General features: G+C 33.1%; 1 protein-coding gene across 2 annotated transcripts in view; it reads left to right on the top strand.

The window, feature by feature from the left end:
- Window positions 1-22,785, top strand: part of LOC411220 (glutamate receptor 1) — a 274,056-nt gene that overhangs the window by 232,894 nt on the left and 18,377 nt on the right. For both annotated transcript variants that reach the window (XM_006565109.3, XM_006565108.3), the window contains exons 5-7: window positions 16,260-16,392; window positions 17,588-17,708; window positions 18,009-18,173. In XM_006565109.3, the coding sequence (XP_006565172.1) occupies window positions 16,260-16,392; window positions 17,588-17,708; window positions 18,009-18,173 (419 nt within the window). The remainder of the gene's footprint in view (window positions 1-16,259; window positions 16,393-17,587; window positions 17,709-18,008; window positions 18,174-22,785) is intronic.

Raw genomic sequence — 22,785 nt, forward strand, 5'->3', positions numbered from 1 at the left:
ATTATATTTAGTTTGAACATATGAATATAATTCAACTATAATATAATTCACACAACTATAATATAATTCAATATAATTCACTGAAACAAGAAACAGACATGGATAGATAAATCGAGTGAAAAAATTCGTGAACAAATCACCCTCGACTGATTGTTTCGTTATTTGTCGATGACTTGTTAACCAATCATAATCCAACAGAATTAATTTCTCCAGGAGCACGTTTCCTGCGTGCGAGAATATTCTATTTACCCTCGTGAAGGACGCTAAGCGGCGGACAATGCCCGGCCTATGCTATGACGGCGTTTAACTCAGGCTTAACAGGGCTTTAACCCTCACGTCCTCCTTCACCAATGCGCCCTGAAAATCGTTGCCGCGGATATCCACTGTTTCAATTCATTCTCCTTCTGCTCCACGTTCTCTTAGTTATCCCTAACAATGCTGCCAAATTCACCTTTGGGATCCATGAATGTGCGAGTAGACTTTAAATCAAACTCGATCAATCTTTCTCTGGAAGAAAATTAGGCAAAGGATAAAAGTGATCCATCGAATATCGATTCTGTGTGTTTCATAAAAAGATATATGGAATATAGTATAGATGAACAATTCGATATTTGCATGGATTTTTATTGCGCTTTGTGATACGTTAATCTCGAAATTCTTGATTCCAGATGCTTTAAGCAAGAGTATATTCGTTTCATCTTGTTATATTAATTTGGAGGAGATATTATTTTGAGAAGATGTAGAGGATTACATACGTTTGATAGATTAAGGGAATGTAGTTTAGTCAATGTAAATCCTTAAATCGGATTTACGTCATTAGATTCGGATATTAAATTCAAATGGAATTATTGTTATAATATGGTAACTTGTTAGGATAGGTCGAACAGTGGTCTCAGAATCATGTTCGAATCAGGATCAGTCAGGAAAATTTATATCGCTAGAAATAGTTAACAGCAAATGGAAAACGGAAGTAGAGAAATATATCGGAGTCAGATGTTTCCACGGACAATTCCCACAACTATTAACGTTACTCTCAAATGTTTGCCTCAAAAAAACTATTGTTCTACGAATTTCTACGCGTTTCAGAAAATATTATACGTACGCTATTTACATTTAATTTTTACGTCTTTTCAAAATTAACATTTGATATATATATTATAAACTTTTGGAATGGAAAAATTTCAAGAATTTTGTTTAAAATTATCTAGAATGTTTACTGTATTTGAATTAAAATAATGCAAAAATTGTTTCAACTAATCTATCATGTGCAAATTTTCGAAGATCGATTCGATTTCACAGAGAATAAATCATTAATGTATAAAAATTACTTTCACTTATTTTTTAACATTTTCTAATTTATTCAAAAATTCTACAAAAAAAGAAAGAACTTTTGAAAACCGATACTTCACAGAGAATAAATCATTGAAGTGTAAAAATTATTTTCATTTATTTCTTAACATCTTTCCTAATTTATTCAAAAATTCGAAAATCGATATATACTTCACAGAAAATAAATCACGTATAAAAATTCCTTTCACCTACATTTTAAAATCTTTCCTAATTTATTCAAAAGTTCAAAAAATCACTGAATCAAAGAAAACAATTTTATTTTCATCCTCCTCGAGCATGATAATGAACCAATCGCACGGACAATATTCTCATCTCGTGGATCAGCATTTTCCATCGATCTTGAATCCGGATTAACACGCAACTCTTTGGTATTATTCAGTGCAAAACAACAGTGACAAGGATATTTCTTTTTTTTTTTTTCTCCTCGCAAGAGATCGTCCACCGACGCATGTTCTGATTAAAGCTCGGGGCCTAATTACTATCCGACCAGCAATTCGAGCCTTCCATTCACCTGAACACGCATCGTCCCTGCGTTAAACCGGCTGCGAAAACTAATTAAGGATACACCAACCCGATCGAGGACTATTCTTACCCGATTGATTCTTACCGGATTTTTTTAACTCGTGGCTTTTTTTAAATCGTTTTCAGATGAAAACTAAGATGGATGAGAAATGATTATTACATGCTTGATTATTACTCGATGGAAATATATACTCGATGGATTTTGGGGTTGGAAATTAATGAGTAAAATGTTTGAGCATGGTACAGTGATAATGTAAATTGCATAATTTTGTTTGATGTTTAAGTTTCGAGGAAATTTTTTATTATCGAAGAAATTTTTTATTTACATTTAAATGGAAAAGTATTTAAAAGTAAGGGAAATCGTGGAAATTATGTTGGATTGGAATATAATGGAGGATATAATAAAATAATAGGATAGTTGATGCGTTTGTTTAAATAAAAAAAGGAGAGTGTATATATTGTTGGATATATTTTTTAAAGTAATTATATGTATTAAATTTTAAATTTTTATAGTATTTTTAATTTAATCTTCTACTTTATTTTCTTAGATTTTCTTAGTAGCCAATAAAATGGTGTAATTTTATATCAGCAATCAATTATATTTTATGAAAGGATGATAATAATATATCATTATTATTATATTAATTGGTGTAAAATTTATTACAATTTCTTCTGATTAGAATTAATTGATTAATTTGCATAAAATCACTCATCAACAATGCAGAGCTTTCTTAATAATTTCTTAATTATATCATTGTACAATATTTACCAAATATAATTTATTTAATAATGATATTAATTAGTCAACTGACTGAAGTTGTAAGTTGCAAATTTAATAAAAACTTTAGTTTTGTAAAATTTATTGGCAAGATTTATGAAATTTTAAACTTTTCTATTATTTTTAACAAAAAATTTTTGACCAGATACAAGTAAATGAAATTCGTCAAAAACAATGTAATATGTAAAATATTATAAATATAAAATGCATAGAAATATAAAATTTTTGTGGCATGAAATAAAAATTGATTGAACTTTTTTTTGTATATTCTATCTCTCAGTGAAAAAAACAAAATAGTAACTGAAAAAAAAAAAGTATTTTGCCAATAAAGTATTCATTACTTTATAAATTCATAAAATAAACATTACTTTTTCAAATATTTCTTATCCAACATTTTCTATTCGTTCTCCTTTCTCCCTGTTTTCTCCTGAAATTAAAAAAAAAAAAAGAAAAAGTTATTATTTTCCATACTTATTTCATATCAATTATAATCCATCGTAATCAACATCTATGCTACTTTTCTCGAGAAGATACAATCATTTTTACAACAAATTTCACCACTACGTATTTTCCCTCAAAAATAATAATTGTCGGTCGCTTTAGAAATTTTTGTATCCGATATTATCGTCATGGAGAAGAATAATTATTCCGTCAGAAACGACAAAAGAAACATAATCATTAACCCAGGGCCTAGTTGCTCCATTCTCGATGTTTCTGCGACTTGGGCCGTTGATTAAACAGTCTCAGTGACTATAAGCTCGACAAAAGCGAGGCGTGTTTTTACACAACGCGAAGTTGCACGCTTTAAAGCGCGTAATAACTGAACAGTAATAAGCCCGGTCGTCTGCCAGCCTCTCTTGTTTCAGACGAAACGCCGTGCGACACCTGCTCCCTCTGCTTCGTCTCTATCGCCGCGAAAACCGGATACGGAGGATCGATTACGTCCCCCGTGGAACGTATTTACGCGAAAAAATTTCTCCCTTTGTTTCTTTCTGGGATATTATACAGTTTGAGTTCTTTAAGTTCTTCAATTTTGAATTGCCGGCACGAAATTCTCATCGATGATTTAATTCGATTAAAAGACATTTTATTCTTCATTTCTATTCTATTTTGAGGAATTAGTAGCGTAGGAATTTTTTTAAGAAATATGAAAAAGAATTTTTCTTTTAAGTTCGAGTAATTTGAATTAAAAATAAATCAAATATCCTCTTTTTTCGTGGTAGATGCTAGATTCAATTTATTTGAACGAAAATTTTTAAAATTATCGTTATCTGTTTCGTACAAATGGAGTTTTATTTATTACATTTATATTTACGATTTCTCTTTCGCTGAAATAAAAACTTCATACGTGTTTCATTTGTCAAAATACCAAAAAAAAAAAAAAAAGGAAAATTTGAAATGAACAATAAAACGCATCGACATATTGTTGTTTTATTAATCAAATACGAGAATAATATATTGGTATTTTCTATAGATACCGAATAATAGTATTCTATATTCACATTGAACAAAGTAATGATGGACAAATTCAACGAATCATCGAATTTTTTTCGACAAAGAACTCGTACAAACAATGCAGAATACTTTTTTTTACATACACGATAACGCAAAACTATTAAAAAATGAATCAGTACACTTTCTCCTTCTTCAACTCCATTAAATAATTCCTTTCCAAATGATATTCAATATTTTCGAATCAAATCCCTCTTCTCGCATAAATACAAGAATTTCTTTACCAAGAAAGAATACTTCCGATAAAAAGAAAAGAAAAAATACTCCAACCAACGAAAACATTCCACGGTTTCAAAATCAATTCTTCCCTTCCTTCTCTTCTTGCACAAATACAAGAAACCTTAACCAAGGGAAACTTTGGATCGGGAAAAATCGAAAAAAATATCCCGCGAAAGTAAACATTTCGAATTAAAAATCAATCCTTCGATCATCTCTCTCTCTCTCTCTTTCTCTCTCTCTCATATTTCTCAGGCGCAAAGTTTAATCACCGATAAACCCATCGACTACCCTTCGAAAGGAATAGTTACACCCCACTTAACGAAGCCATTTTCTCTGTCTCACGAATTCTCGTGAAAATCGCCAGCTTCATTGCTTAAATAGGACAGGGAAAACGAAGGGGAGGGAGGAAGGAGAAAGAAACCTTGTCTTAAATGAATCAACACGACCCTAAAGGATTAGATTTATACGTCTCTCCCTCCCTCTCTATGGTATTCGTTATGAAACGTATTTTCATTACGTAACTCGTTAAAAAAACGCAACCACGGTTCTCAAGGATGACCTTTCCACCAACCGAGAAGAAAAACATGCAAAAGCTTTCTCGTTTCACGTTGCTTTCTCTGCTTCGTGGCAATAATTATTCCAGAATTTATTTCTTTTAGAGGATGAAACGAGCCTCGAATCGCGTTGAAATAAACACAAACCGATCGTCGCTTTTATCACGATTCGTAATTCGAGGAGTAAACGAAGGTTGAGACGTTGTTACAATTATACTGTTTATCGTACGAAATATTGTATTAGTGAACGTATTGAATACTTTTGCAAATTTGTAAAACTGGATCAAACAAAATATACTTTTAGAATTTTTCCCTCCCACGTATAATTATTATTCGATAAATTCACGCTTCAATTAAAACACCCTTCGATTCAAGATCCACGTTCTTTCTCTCCCAAACAATGCCCAACCCTCTAGAATAGAACAGTAACATCCCCTATCCTTAATTTCAGATCCTAAGACTCCCTCGTTTTTGAAAAAATCCTCTTGAAACTGCCTCCCTTTCCAGATCCAACGAACCGCGAGGGAAAAGAAAAGAAGACGCGTTCCTCGCAAAAATTTCCCCAATTCTCGGGACGACGAAGACTCGATGCGGACAAAAGGCCGCAAAAATCAGCGAGGGACAACCTCTCCCTTTTCCTAATATTCCACCCTGCTCCTTAAGAGGGATTACCAAGGAGACGGAAGATCGCCAGAGGCGCGTTGAAGAGGGACGCGTCGGTAATCAGTCCTCACCTCTTATTACACTCCATCTTTTCTCTCTTTTTTTTCTCTTCTTCTTTCGAAAGAAACGGCGAGTTATTAATACAAGGAATTATCGTCCCCGGGATTAACCACGGTTGAATCACGATATTAAGCCGGGTTCAATGGGGGGGTCGTTAGCCTTGGTATGTCGATTATCGACACCGTTACTAAATGCTATTATTGGCCACTTAACTCGTCTCGAGGATCCTCCTGGGATCCTCCTCCTCCTCCTCCGTGTTACAATCGGTTGCGCGACTGTCTCGTCAAAGACTCGAGACGCGATCGATCGGTGTTGATTGGATGATCGATGAGGTTTATTATTATTTCAGGTTATTATTGGATTGGCAACTAAGTAATTGCGGATTTCAGTTAAGTTGATGACGACCTAATCAAAGCAATAATCGATTCGGATCGTCACAGTACAACTCGTGAGATTGCAGAGAAGCTTCATGTATCGCATACATGCATTGAAAACCATTTAAAACAACTTGGCTATGTTCAAAAACTCTATACATGGATTCCTCATGAACCGAAAGAAAAGCATTTAACGCAACGCATTAACAGCTGCGATTTGCTAAAGAAACGTAATGAAAATGATCCATTTTTAAAACGACTGATAACTGGCGATGAAAAATGGGTTGTTTACAACAATATCAAGCGGAAAAGATCGTGGAGCAGGCCACGTGAACCAGCTCAAACAACATCAAAAGCTGGTATTCGTCGAAAGAAGGTTTTGTTATCAGTTTGGTGGGATTACAAAGGAATTGTCTGTTTTGAACTCTTACCACCCAACCGAACGATCAATTCTGTTGTCTACATTGAACAACTAACGAAATTAAACAATGCAGTTGAAGAAAAGCGGCCCGAATTGACAAATCGAAAAGGTGTTGTATTCCATCATGACGATGCAAGGCCACACACATCTTTGGTCACTTGGCAAAAATTATTGGAGCTTGGTTGGGATGTTTTGCCATATCCACCATATAATCCTGACCTTGCACCATCTGATTACTTTTTGTTTCGATCTTTACAAAACTCCTTGAATGGTAAAAATTTCAATAATGATGATGATATCAAATCGTACCTGATTCAGTTTTTTGCTAATAAAAACCAGAAGTTTTATGAACGTGGGATTATGATGCTGCCTGAAAGATGGCAAAAGGTTATTGATTAAAATGGGCAACACATTACAGAATAAAGTTATTTAGTTCCATGAAAAAATTCTCTTTGATTTTCTAAAAAAAATCCGCAATTACTTAGTTGCCAACCCAATATTATGAGAGGTTTATTATTATTATTATAAAGAGAGGTTATAGGAAATATTGTCGTTAGATTGGAAAAGATTTTGAAAGGGGAGAGAGGAAAGGAGGAAAATTCAAAATGTGGGGGTGAAAAATTGGAGAGAATGGTAAAAGTTTAAGATAATTTTAAGATATCTAGGTATTTGAAAGTGGGTGGAAGGTTCCCACTTGTTGTAAACAAGTGGAAAGTTATATGAGAGCATCTCGGTTGCCCCGATGTCCAAGTGGCGAGGAATTTCAGGGGTTGTTGCCGACTTCTCGACAAGTTTCCGAGGATTCCGCTGCTCTATGGAGACGGAATGAAAGAATTTGCTGTCTGGAAAGCTCGCAAAGCTCACAATAGTTTCTCCAGGTGTATTGGGAATACTTACCTGGGAATCGTCAGAATTTTTCCTCGAACTGGTGGCTGCGCTTCACACACTTAGAGAAACGTAAAACGTTCTTGAAAGTCAGGGTTTAATCTTAATCGTTTCGTTGAGACAAATTTCTTCTAATCTTATAAACAATTCAAAGGAAATATAATTCGAATGAAAAATGATTTTTAGTTTCCATTTTCTGAAAACTTAGATCAAACTAAATCTAAATTCCAAAGATACATTTGTCTTGTCAATAACTGTTACATCCTTACATATACTAATGAAATACTTCTTCTTGGAGAGAAATTTCAATTTTCTTTTACTTTTTTCGAAAATTTCTTTAAATAATCTATTCGAACGATGGGACGGAAGATCAAAACTCGTCGAGCTTTTGTATCGTTTAATAAATTCGACACACGGAACGAATAGAATATCGATCTTTGGAGGTGGAGAGGGGAGGGGGGGGGCGAGCTTGGTGTCGAAGTTTTCCAACGGGGCGGCTATTAACGAGAAATGGCGGCGGAAAGCAATATAGGGTGGAAAGTTTACGATAGGCGAATTCGTCGATCACGAACTCGCCCCAATAAAACACTTCCCTTCCACGAGTGTTACGATCATCGCCCCGCAACGCATTCGCCTACGCGTTTCTCCCCCCCCCCCTTTCACTGCCACGCGGCGGTTACCTATTATCCAATCGATAATTCAATTTCCCTTTTTATCTTCGGGAGAAATCGTGCGTCTGCCGATACGTGGGACATCCATGTGTTCGCGGGGAATTTGGGAAAAATGTATATTTACATCGGGGAATTTTGGTTTGTTTCACATTTTTCCCCTGGATAACTCATGGCCGTTTCACATTTTTGTACAAGAAGTTATTGGAATTCGATTAATCAAATGGCGTTAAAAAAAAAAAGGAAAAATGGTGTTAAATGGTTTTTTTTTTCATGGTTTGCATCTTTCTTTCTTTTTTCTTCTTTTTTCTTTTTCGTATTACGATATTGTGGCTTTCGATATTAATTTTAAATAGTGTTTAATTTATAACATATAATATATAATACATAAAATAATATATTAATTTTAAATAGTGTTTAAGAGATACTTGGATGTAATATTCAGGGAAGATTAAAATTTTTATGTTCTATGAAGGATTTATATTCTACAAATTTTTAAAGAAATTGGTTTTTGTTAAATGATCGAAAAAACGCAATGAAATATATCGCATAAAAGTTTGTTCCCAATAAAAAGCTTAAGCTTCGTTCTAACGTTATTTATTCCTTTTATACCAGAACCCAGAAATTGTATTAACGATTCGAATGTATATTTGGGATCAAAATGGAGGACGAGCGATCCTCCTCGTTCGTTAAAACAAATAACGAAATATATAAAAATACCAATATGGATGTTGGGAATACTTTATACTCTATTTCGAATATTTTTGAAATCAAAAATGGAAATTGGTCTCGTGGCCACGGGCAACGAGACCAACGAATAAAAAGAAGAAGAAGAAGAAGAAGAAGAAGAAAAAATCAACGCTGATGCGAAAACTGTGTTCGCGCGGAAAATGTTGTTTCACGGGGATGTCTCGCAAGGAAATTCCGCTTGGCGAAAAGTTTTAGAGGGAATCTCGCTCGAACGTAAACCCCTTCGCGAGTAGAGAAAATTTCACTCGACGCTAATCTTCGAGGGCACATTTCGTTGTCCGTGAAATCCTCGCGAGAAAATTTCGTCGGTGATCCACGCAAGAAGCGTTTTCTCCTCGATGGAAAATATTAATAAACGTTTAACGTTCGTTGCAGAAATTTTACCTTGGCTACAACCTCGTTTCCTCTTGAATTCAATTGAATCTCCATTCAAAATCACGTCGCTTAAATATTCTAAAATCATCCATTTACATCGCTCATCATCGATGACGATGAATTCAATTTTCATTTTTATTTTACCATTTTCAACGAAACATTGTTGTTGCACATCGAACGTAACGAATTACGAGATGGAAATATTTCTCAATTCTCCTCTTTTTCTTCAAAAAGAAAAATCATTCTAAAAGAATCTTTGCTACGAAATAATTTCTCACATCATCTGTATCTTGTTTCTTGAACAGATAAGATTACTCGAAGATGATAAAAAAAATTCGAAAGACTCTAATAACAATAAACAAATCTCCCCTACTTTTAAAAACCCCCTCTCCCTCCGTTCATCAGAAATTCTCACTTAACTCCCCTGCTGGAATTCCATCCGACGCCATAATTTTCGCCCCCGAAAATTTACTTATCCAGGCGCGTCTCGCGTTGAAATTTCGCGACACTCGGATGGATCTCGCCAAGATCCATCGCCTCTCGGCGGTGGAGAAGATCCACCGCCGAGATCGATCGTGTTTTCGGCGCCCTAACGAGCTCCTCTCCCCTTTAAAGCAAAGAGGGGGGGGAGGGATGGGGCTTACCGCGGATAGAGTCGGACGGCATCTCTCGCCCCAAACCACTCCTCCTCCCCCTCCTCCTCCCCTGTTTCGACGTTGGCATTTCCGTCTCCGAGGTACAAGCAACGAGAAACCGCACGCCCAATGCCGTGTGAAACGGCAGACAGGATTGTTCGCGTACCATCGAGGCGGGTGACTGACGTGTTCATCCCTTACGGCCATTCTCGGCCGTGCGTGTTGATCGTTGATCGCTCGATCCTTTCTTCTTGTTCGCGCGTTCGATGATTAAAAAAGAAAGAGAGAGAATGTATCGGTGATTTAAAGGGGATGACGATGCCCTGGGACGAGGAGAAGAGTAAGAATGTGGTTGGAAAAAATTTTGGGATAAAAATTGGAGGAGAATTTATCGTATTGGATATACGGAAGATTGTGTTTTTAAACATTTTTAAAAGAATCAAAAATAGGAATTTGTTTGAATTAGAAAATGGAAATTTTGTATAATATTTTGTAAATGTATATGATTAATATAATTATATGATTATAGATATCAAACAGGTAGATGTGATTAACTTTTTAACGTGTCTTCATGAACGTCATCGTTAAATTAATTAAATATTGTATCCTTTGAAATTTCAAATCTTGGAAATTAAATTTAATGAAATATATTGGTCGTTTCTCTTAAAATAAAATCTATATGTTTAAAAATAATTGTTTTTATAATTTGATTCAATAGGCCGGTACACGTAAATACGAAATTCATCGAGCCAATTTCAATTACTCGATTATTCAATTTTATCTCAATCATCCAATTAAAACGACATTACAGTTTAAGCAGAAGAGCTATAAATTTCTAAAATGTTTTCGCTATAATTATCCATCATTAATTAATCAAGAATTTTAAACAAATTTTAATATGAATTAAACCTGAAAACTAATTAAAAATGTTCGACCAGTCTCTCGCAAAAAAAATATCAAAGTGGCGATGAAAAGATATATTCAGAGAAATGATAATTCATAATGAAAAATATACTGATTTGAATATACGTGACGAGATCTTTGACAAAATTGGAAAAAAATCAATGATATTTCAAAAATTAATAAAAATATTTTCCGAGTAATTATTTAATTTTATTACGTGATAAATATTTAATGATAAATAATTATCATTAATGAATATTTTCTTCGTTATATTTGCAATGAAATATTTAAATACATTCATGTATTCCATGAATGAACGATAATATTCATTTAAATTCAATTATTGATAAAAAAAAAAAAATATGTATACATGTATATGTATCTGTTTTTACGTAAAATTAATTAAAATAAATTGATAAACACATCTCAATAATTATTTCCAATATTTTTTAAATAATATATTTAAAATATTGGATTTTAAAGAATTGCTTTACCACTCTTGTGCATCCAAGAAATCGAGTGAATCAAATTCATGTTCGACCACCTGATTATTCAATTATCAGGTAACAAGGGCGTACAAATCCTTGGAGACACTTGACGAGTCAAGTTTCGAAACTGGCGATCAAATCAATCGTGCGATTTCGAGGTTTGTCAAGTTTCGCTCTTTCTATCTTCTTATTAAACGGATCTTTGCATTCATTCGTCGTTAAACCTCCCCTTCACGCTTTTATAAACACTCGAAAGATTATTCACCGATTATTCCCTTCCGGATAATTGAAAAATTATCGAGCAACTTGAATGCTTTAAAAAATATATTCCGTCCGTGTAAAATTCATTCGGCCGTGATGAGGTGAATATAAAAATTCCCATTTCTTTTTCGCGTACTTTCAAAAAATTTCAATGCAAAAAGTTTAATATGGATGGAAAAGTTAAATTTTAAATTTATCTTTTTAATCACGCGTATTAATAATGATACATTCGTGATAAGGGATAAGGATTGAAAAAGGTGTAAAATTTACACTTTCAATGCAAGATTAATTTTCCGTTGACCATGATTAAAGTAACGAAGATTTAAACGAACCTCGATAATGCATCGACGATTGAAAATATTTTATTGATTATTCGAGTAATCGGTGATGGCGTTAAAAAAAACCTTTAAAAAGATTCATTTCTCCAACGGAGAACCATTGCTCGGCGTTTTAAGAATTTTAGAAAAAAAAAAAAAAAACTTTCTAATCTACTTTCAGTGCCTCGAGTTAAGTCCTTAATGCAGAGTGTCGTCGTTTGAAATACTGTTAGTGAAATACCCATAAGCGGCTACCGGAAGTTCCGGCCGTCAATCTGGTAATTGAAGTTGAACGTTTGCTTGATACAATGATGAAATCACTCGAAGGAAATGCAACAAAGAATCGACATCCCCTTGAGAGAAGCAACGTTGAAAGGAGGAGGAAGTAGTGGAAGAATAATAAACGGAAAAGGGAAAATAAATAGAAGAAAATATCAAGTGGAATTTAAAGAAATCCAATGTTGTATTTTCGAGTCGAAGGCATAGTGAGATTTCGAAACGATATCGCGTTATTTTTAAGTTAGATTTCATCGACAAACACGCGCTTTTATCTGTAATGTAAAACAGTGAAAACAGTTTGTCAAAGATACGAGATAGTTTAGCATATGTAAATAATTGGATAGACGATAAATAAAATTCGAATAATTTTATTACGATTTTTATCGATTTATTCGCGCAATAACGATCAATCAAACGTACTGAAATGTACGATAAATTCAGGATTGTCTTTCGCAGGATTCATTGCATCCTGAAATGTGGATCGATTTTTGATTCGTTCGTTTCATTTCAATTATTTGCTTCCTGTGAATAATAATTATTAATGTAATAAAATTTCGTCTCGCGTTGAAAAATTTTCCTCCGATATTTTCATCTTGGTTTTGGATTACGTAGACTTTTCGTTCCTTTCCCTCCCCCTTTTTTTTAATATTAACATTATTACACATATATTAAGGTATTTTTATACGAAATTGAAAACTAGGGAAATTTAATTTGGTCTTATTATACACATCTCCTAAGTAAATTGAGTTAAAAATAAAGGAAGATGTTACGGAATTTAAGTAAAGTTTACGTTTTTCATTAAGGTTTAAATATTTTATTACCGTGCGTAATTAGGAATTTTATCGTGGAAAGGATTATGAGCTGAGATTAAAAGAAGAGAGAGAGAGAGAGATGCAAATTATTAAATGTACGTGTAATAATACTTGAGTGTTCACATTTGAACTTATATTCGTATGTTATTTTTTTAAAAAATGATACACTGATAGTGAAACTTGCAAAGAATCAAAGTGAATATTTTTATTGGAAGAAAAGAATATGGATAAGTTTAAATCTTTCCTTTTGATATCAGATGCTACTTGAAAGATTAGCTCATGATATTCCATTTTTCTCGAAAACCTGGCGTATTCCTATCAAATCATACTCGAACCATTCCCATTCGATCTTCTCTTGAATTTATTTTCACTTTTATCGGCTTCAGGATCGAAAAGCGATCTCGCAGAACTTCTCGAGATTGAATCGAGAATAGAATAAGAAGAAGAATAAGAAGATATTGTTAAGGTTAATTGTTAGGAAAGGTATTATATTCTTATATCGAGTATCTATATAGTGAACAATGTTAATTAAGACCGTTTGTGAATTCATTGTTACGGATTCCGGCACGGTAGCAATGTTAAAGGAATTTGATTAATGTTCAAATCGAGCCGACAGAGATCAAAGTGAATAGATTATCATGCGTGGAATAATCTTCCAGTAAAGATTATATCGCATTTCTGGATGAAATTCAATTGAATGGTCTTTTGACAATTTTCGACAAAGGAATCGTATTCACGATTTTACAAAATTTTGATACAAAATTAATAAAATAGTAAAAAAAAAAGAAAAAGAATTATTCATAAGGCTGATTTTTCTTCGAGCTAAAAATAATATTTTTTTTTTACTTATTCACAATTAAAAGTCGGCAAATATATTTTTTTTACTAAATCTTTTTAAAAAAATGTAAACTTCAAGCATTAAGAAATATAGAAATGTTTAAATTCAAACGTATTCAAAAAACTCAAGAATAGAAAAGTGTCATACCAAAAGAAAACTTTGAATCGCTATAACTCCGGAATTAATGGCCTGTACGAATGAAAGATCAGCAGAAATGCGAGAGTTTGCTCTTCAAAATGTTATCTTATTTATTCCGATACGATTTCCGGTTCCTGAAATATCGTCGTGTAAACAAAAAGAGACTTTTTAATCATTTAAACCCGATAAAACGCTATTAAAATTAAAAAAAACTTTAAATCGCTACACCTTTGAAGTTAATGATTTCTGCTCAATGAATGAAAGATCATTAAAACCGCGGAAACTTGCTCTTTAAAATGCTTTTTCGTTTGTCTCGATACGACTTCCGGTTCCCGAAATATCATCGTGTAAAGAGAAAGGTAATTTTTAATCGTTTACTATCTCCGTCCTCGTCGGATAATCGGATCTCTCGCTCGCGCTCACCTGACTGACCTATCCCAAACTCTAGACAGTCGACAGACGCGATTCCTAGAAGAGTTCGTAGTACGCATTTCCAGGAAAAAATGTAGGTCACTGGGTCGCGGTCCCATTCATAACTTCTGCACTATTTTAAACGCTATGGAAACTTTGAATCCTTATATCTCAGCAACCGATCGAGATATCGAGAAAAATCAAAAAGTGACTTCAATGGCACGACTTCCTCTATTTCTCGAATAGGTTTTCATGATGAAATTTTCAAAGTTTCACTGCGTATTTTTTAAAAACAATTGGTCTATTGATGTAAAATATACTCGAATATATTTCAACCATGTAAAAATCTGCAATACATAATTATAAAGAATAAAAAAATTAACGTGAAAGTATTTACTCGTCAAATACTATGAAACAAAGTTATAAAACAATAAATTTGCTATTTCGTTAATCAACCTTATCCCTCTATCGTTCGAGTATATTTCGATAACAAAATATTTACAACTTAACTTATTACACTCGTTCGAATTATCATGATCGATATTCGAATATTTATCATTCGTCTTCATTCACGGAATGGAATAATAGCAGCAGCTATTCTGAATTGTCCCGAACATAGAAAGGATTATTCACGAAACTCGTCGAAACTCGTGCCGTCCTTTTGTAACGCGCTCGTTAACCCCGGCCAGTTCGGTTTCACGCATCGCGCTGCAAAAAAGCGCGACGAAAAAACGGGAAACGCGGCCGATTCTGTTGACTTTTCCTAGCCCCTTTCGCTCCAACCCCATCCTCGTCCTTTTATTTCTGATTTTTCAATTTCCACCCCCTCTCTGCTCGCATTAAACCCTCGCCCGTATCCGCGGTTACGAGTCACTCGATCCTTTCATCGCGGTCGATTGTTCCCCTCTCCCTCTCCCCCCAAAAAGCCATACCCCTTGTCCGCAAACAGCGGAGAGCGTTTAATATCTGTTTCCGTGAAACAGACGCGGATGAATAGGAGCGGACTTTTGATTGGAGTTGCGGAAGACTCGGGGAAGATGGTCGGTTTCGGGATGGGTCGGGCTTTGGAGGTTTGTCACCGGGAATTGTATCTCCGATAATATTGGTGAGAAGGGGGTGAGATATGTGTGGTTTGATTCGGGTTACGGCGGAGTGACAGGTGTTGCGTTCGATAGCGGGAAAGGATATTATTGATGTTCAGGATAGGGGATTAAATGTGGGGGGAAGAAAAATTGAATTATTGGAAATCTTCTCTGGACTCGATTGAATATTATAATGATATATGATAGTGATATTTTAATTAATAAAAATTTGATGATACGTAGAACATTATGAATTATTTTTTCTAGCAACAAAATTAGAGCACATTTTTCATTTAAGGTTTGTTTGTTTTTGAATACAATTAATGAAAAAAATAAACGATACGCGCAAATATTTTCCTTTTATTATCCTCGAATAAAACTTTTTTCGTTTGCCAAAGAAAAAGGAACCGATTTTAAATATTTTTATATGAACTATATATGTCATTAACAAATTTAGATATTATAACGAATGTCGAAATTTTTGCATACAGAATCATTCCTTTCTCGATTCTTTATATTTTATTCTATTCGTCCCTATTCTATTTTCTCCAATTTTTCTCGATCGATAATAAATATTATCCATCTGGATCCATTGATTCCAGAGAAAATTTATTCGCGCGTAATAAAACGACACGCTCTCTTTTTATAAAATGGAGGGAAAAAATGGAGGGATAGAAATTCCTTTCTTTTTTTTTTTTTTTAAACACGTCAAACACGATCACGCGTCATCTGATTACGAGATTAGAGATTCGGTTCCAGTGCAATCACCGCGAAACATTTGGGGCGTGGACCGCAGGCCAAACAGAACGTCTGCCAATGAATAACGGCCGATGTGATGCGCAATCGTGCGCGCATAATTTTCGGAAAACGCGAATAGTATAATGCGTAATGACGAGCGGCCGAGCCGAGCGCGCATAGAGAATTTTCGAATCGGCCACTGTAAATCTCGTCCATCCCTTTCCAGGTCTGCTCAGGCTGCAGCAAATCTATCAGGGTTTGAAGCCTGGGAACGAATCGTTTCAGGTCGAAACGGTGAAACGAATACAAAATATGTCCGAGGCGATCGATTTCTTGCGCAGTTTGGAGGAATTGAACAGGTGAGTGTGCAAATTTTTCTATCCAGATTACTTTTCAACGATCGATTCTGAAAGAAATTCGCTTCGATTCCATTGTCTCGAATATATATACATATATAAAGAAATTTATTGGAGAAGAATTTTTTTCAAATCGATGCTCCATTTGATTTCCAGGATTAATTCGGCCTCGTTGAATATATCTGCATTGTTATTTTCATTAAAAAAAAAAAAAAAGAAACGAAGAGAATTCAATAGCTGAAAAATAAATCCGTGATCCAATAAAGATCGATAACTTCGATGCAGCTTTTAAAAAAAAAAAGTAAACAAATTTGTGCAATATCGAAAGTATATAAAACGTTCATCTGAAATTCTTATATTCTAAAATTATTAAATTATTTAATTCAACTGATAGAAAATTACTTGACTAAATTTCTTCTTTTTCCATCTTACTTTTTTTTTTTTTTACGGGAAGAAATTATCTTAAGTGGAATGAAATAAAAAATGTTTCCAGTGTTTAAAAACCTTTGTTTCTCGAAACAATAGCAAAATCTTTGATATGACTTTTTGGATCACCCTTTTGTGATAGAATAGGGGCGGTGATCATCGCGTGTCTCGGCCGCAATTTACCAGTGGCCACGCATTTGCACGGGCCAGGTAATCAACAACCGGACTGACAATGAGACCGAATCGAATGAGCGATTCCCATTACCGAAAACAAAACGTAACTATTCGAAACGTCACAGGCAAACAGCTCGTTGCATCGAGACTTTATCGTTGGAGAAGCGACGCGGCTGGAATTATGTAAATTCATTATCTGTCCACCGTTGTTAGAACTTCTCTCTCTGTATGAGAGAGAAGTTCACATTATACTGGTCGTAAATACCGTTTCATTCGAACGAAGTGATATTTATAACGCGAATTTTTTTTATCAATGAATTTGTTTACAAATACTAATACTTTTCTTTGAATAAATATAATACAATTTATTTGGAAAATATATTTCATTATATTTTATATGGAGATTTCATATGTGTATTGAAAAAATTATATCTCAATTGAATTTATTTTTTCAAACTCTTTTTATTTACACGTATTTCTGAGTTGCGATAATAATCGATCTGTACTACTTGCTCGTCATACCCATCCTATACTACTTGTATTAAAAATAACGCTTGATTAATTTACTTACGTTTATCAAATATTTAAATCTTCGCAGATGGAGTAACAAATACGTCGTACTCGACTGTCCCACGGACATGGCAAAGGATATCGTGGTAAGCCACGTGAGGGACGTCGCGCTTGGAAAAAGGACGTACCACTACTTGTTAAGCGGATTGGTAAGAAACTCCCAAAATTCTCTAATTCCCTATTCATTGTCAAAGTTTTCGCCACAATTTTTAGAGGGAAAAATTCCAATGAAATAAAATTTCATACTCTTCATTTTATATTATCTGGAAAAGCAAACTGAGAGTGATCTCAGAATCGGATAAATTCTATTTTGCTTTTGTCGACGCCGGCAAATTGCCCGTATCTGTGCACCTTTCGTTTCCGCGCACGTCCAACCGGAAGTGGGGGGGAGGGGCCCTGCATCGCGAGCTTTCACAATCGTTACAATCGGCCTGTTTTCGCGCAATCAGATAATGGACGATCGTTGGGAGAGCGAGGTGATCGAGTACGGGGCCATCAACATCACCGGATTTCGCATCGTGGACGCGACACGGCCCTACGTTAAAGATTTCCTGGCTGGATGGCACCGCCTAGACCCGGCCACGTCTCAAGGAGCTGGCCGCGAATCCATTTCTGTACGTATATACATCACCCCTCGTTCCGCCTTTCTCTCGTTTCGTTGGAATATTCCTTCCTCTCTCCCTCTCTCTTTCTTTTCTGAGAAGAGAATTTATCTTTTTTGTTCTTCTTTTTGGATGTATATGTGTATATTTGTTTCGATTTTCCTTTTAAATTTTTAACAATGAGAAGAAGATTAAGATGATGAGTGTATGGGTTGATGTACTTTTGCTTATGTGTAGCTTTTCTTTCTTATTTTTTAAAGTATAATTTTAGTACGTGATACAAGATATTGTATGATCAGATTATTGTATCATTTCATCGTGAAAGTATTGATAATAGGTGAAATTGTATTTTGATATATTAAAGAAATTATGTATTCTAAACGATGCTGTGTTATATACAAAATATAAAAGTATTCATTTTTATATAAGAGTTAAGAATTTTCTCTAAATATATTCTGCCATTTTATGTATTCTTTTTTTTCTAAATTTAAAAAAAAATTCCTTAAAAATACCTTTGGAAACACAGATATTTTATCTTTTCTCTTCTTTGCTATTTCTTTGAAATTACATGCCTTATATTATATTCAATATACAAATTGTTTATGTTTCTTTTTTCCTTTCAGTATTTATTGCTGAAATTATACAGAACAAATTTAAAGTTTTCTGACCCCGAAACAACCGATCCGGTGAATTTTTACTCGATAACTTTGCTCGATACAGAAATCAGATTCCTATAAGTGAAATAATCTTTCTTCGAAATTTACCAAGCATTATCCCCGTTCCAATCTCCAATAACCGTGAAAGCACTCGTGAAAGCAGTACCATCAGTCAGGCTGTAGTCAATTTTCGAAAAGAGGAGAGTATTCCCCCTATTCGAGCTCCATATTGTCGAGTACCTTTCGAGTACTACAATTTTCTACCCTAAGCGCGTCAATCTACTCAGGTTTCAGGCTTGTTTTCGGATACTTGGCACGGTCAAGGAGGAGCGATTGCATGCGAAAAGGGTGGCCTCGAGTCCACCGAAAAAGAAAATCAAACAAGGGGATACGTAATCCTTGAGGATGGATCAGAGGATATTTTATTGAAGTAATTTGGTTGGGTTAAAATTTTGAAAATTTAATTTTACATTTAAATAAAAATTTTAAAGAAAAGTGAAAGTGTATTGGTACAATAAAAATGAATGAATGTTATTAAGAAGCTCTTTTCTTTTTATAAAATAAATTGGAATTATTAAGTTAAAATTATAGACTCTCGTGTGATATTGCTAAAAGAAAATTTATAATTGAAATAAAATATTGATATGAAATTAGATATTAGGAATTAATATCATCAAGGATTATATTCTTTTTTTGATGTAAAAAAAGTATTATAATGTGGCACATAGGATTAAAAGTCTTCTAAATTTTCTAAGATGTGGTATAATAATTGAAGATAATACTAGAAAAGAAAATTTTGATATCTTTTAATTAAGATATGAATACAATTAATAAGTATAAAGATATAATAATTAAAAATTGGGTGAGAAAATTTCATGTTTCATGTTTTTTGGGAAAATGCTTTAATATTTCGAAAAAAGTGGTAGCAATTTGCTGGATTCAAAGGTATAATAACCTATTTAAAATCGACAATAAATCTACGCAATTTGACAAAATGTTAAAATTATTATCGATCGATCGATTTTATTTCGAAATGTACAGAAAGTGAATAGAAAAGATAAATATTAAATTCAAAAGCTAAAGAGAGAAAGACAATTTATAATAATAATACGAGTTTAACGAAACTCGTTGAAATTGATAAAATTGACGTTTAAAATTGACAAAAGTTATGCACAGTTTTTTTTCTGTATTTAAATAGAAAAAAAATTCGAGGTGAATAAATTCGACAGAAAAAAAAAAATCGTACGATCGAAGAATATTTTTCAATATTTTAAAAATTTATTTCAAATTGTATTTTCAAGTCTGTAAAAATTAAAAAGTAATTAAAAAGAAGATACAGAATGAAAATATTCACTTGTAATCGTTCTCGTGGAAAATTTTTTACAAATTGTAAATATATTTTCATTCTTATCATCTTCTCCATCGAGTTCTTCAATTCGACGATGTATACATGTTACAAAATATTTTAAAATTCCTTCGTCCATATCGATAATACGAGATCCTGAGAACAATTTAATATGGAATATTCATAAATTCACATCCCTATAAATTATTTTCGAATTCTTGTATTTTGCATATTGGACGATAATTTTAAAAAAATCATATGATATCGTTTATACAAACTCGCCAATATTTAAAACGAATATCGAAAATCGTTAGTCCAAAATAAATCTCACGATGTCTCACAACTCATCGTGTTCCTTTTTTTTTTCTCGATGTTTGTTGCTATATTAAATTAAATTAGTTGCACACAATTGCCTTTTCACGTATTTATCTTACGAATACACATCGAATAAGATTTCCTCTCCTTCGATTTAACTTTCACCAAATTTTTCAATATATTCATTTTTCCAATTACAATCTTCCCCGCTAACTTTTCCCTTCGATTTCGAAATATCGTACGGATGGCACTCTCCGACAAAAAGAATCAAATATCGATTTTCCGACGGTTTCACTCCAAGGATATTCCGAAAAGCTGTATAAAGCTGAACCACGAATTTCATCCGGCCATAATCGTAACCGCGTCCCGCTATCAACCCGCTCGCACGTCCATCGTACCAGTTTTACCGATCGCGAATCCATCGATGAATGTTCGCGCAACCCGAACGATCGGCACGGACGGAATCCAAGCTTATCGCGATCCACGCCCGCCCTGCTCGATCTCATCGCACGATGGCTTCTCGAAAGACGATCCAACACACCCGATTATCCCTGATCGATCCCCGCGCAATTTCCTAACGTGCTTCCTGAACTTTGGCCACGCGCCCGCATACGTGATTCCGCATACGTCTGTCCCCTGGCCGACCTGTCTTCTCACCCCCTCCCTCCTTGTTAACCAAGCGTCAACTGGGAATTGGTGGTGATGGGATCGAAAATTTATTTTAAATAATAATACGATTTATTATTTATACAATTAATTTGGAAAGATTTGCTTATAGCAAGTTTACTCTGAGAGTTAAAGAAATTTGAGAATGGAGAAAATGAATTTTTGAATATATCTTTTTATTTTTTATGGTAAGTTTAATTATTCAAGAATGAAGGTAATTGATTTCTGGTACAAGTATTTTGATTTTTATGAATTTTTATGGTTTTAATTATTATTAGGAATTATTATTATAAAGGTTTTAAAGGTTTAAAGGTTTAAAAAGGTTTTAAAAATTATTTTAAAGCTTGGTATTTCAAAAATATAATACAATTATAATAATAATACAATTTATTATTTATATTATTTATATTATATTATTTATAAATTGTATTATTATAATAATACAATTTATTAATTTGGAAAGATTTGCTTAGACAATTTTAGTCTGAGAGTTAAAGAAATTTGAATGAATGGAGAAAATGAATTTTTGAATATATCTTTTTATTTTTTATGGTAAGTTTAATTATTCAAGAATGAAGGTAATTGATTTCTGGTACAAGTATTTTAATTTTTATGAATTTGTATGAGTTTAATTTTGATGGTTTTAATTATTATTGGGAATTATTATTATATCTTTAATAATTTATTTATTAATATTATTTATAAATAAAATAAAAAATAATTTAAATTTAATTTTTGGAAATTTAATTATAATTATTTTATTAATAAATTTATTTAATTTAAATTGAATTGTATATATTTTTTGTAATTTAAGATTTAATTGTTATTCAATATGGATTGATTATATTAACTTTGTGGATTTTTGGGTTAATTTTTATTTCATTAAATGACAACAGATTAAATTGTTTATTAATAAATTTATTGTTGATAATTTCTTTATTATTAGTTTTTATATCAATAAATTTATTATTATTTTATTTATTTTATGAATTTGGATTATTATTAATTTTTTATTTAGTTGTAAAGTGAAGATACAGAGAAAATCGATGATTATCAGAATTTTATTTAATATTTTATACAATAATTTTTTCTTTACCAATATTATATATTATTTATTATATTTATAATAAATAAGCGATCGAGCAAGTTTGGTATTTCAAATAATAATACAATTAATTTGGAAAGATTTGCTTGTACAAGTTTAACTCTGAGAGTTAAAGAAATTTGAATGAATGGAGAAAATGAATTTTTGAATATATCTTCGATTATGGTAAGTTTAAATAATTATTCAAGAATGATGGTAATTGATTTCTGGTACAAGTATTTTGATTTTTATGAATTTTTATGAGTTTAACTTTGATAGTTTTAATTATTATTAGGAGAATAGGTTTTAAACGATCGAGCAAGCTTGGTGAAAATTGATTCTTGTACGCTTGTCTCTTGAAATATTGATGGATGGAAGATTGGTTGGGTTATTGGCGAGGATCGATTCGATGTTTTTTGAAACTGAATTTTTGTTAGTCTCGATCAAACAAATTTTGATAGAGGGGGAGGGGGGGAGGGGACTCGATTTGACGGACAGAATTGGTAATTTATTTTATTCTGTGTATTCAGCGGTGTGAATGATTGGGCACGAAGCTGG

This window comes from Apis mellifera, linkage group LG7 (genome assembly GCF_003254395.2).
Source record: "Apis mellifera strain DH4 linkage group LG7, Amel_HAv3.1, whole genome shotgun sequence".
In the NCBI taxonomy this organism is placed as follows: Eukaryota; Metazoa; Arthropoda; class Insecta; order Hymenoptera; family Apidae; genus Apis; species Apis mellifera.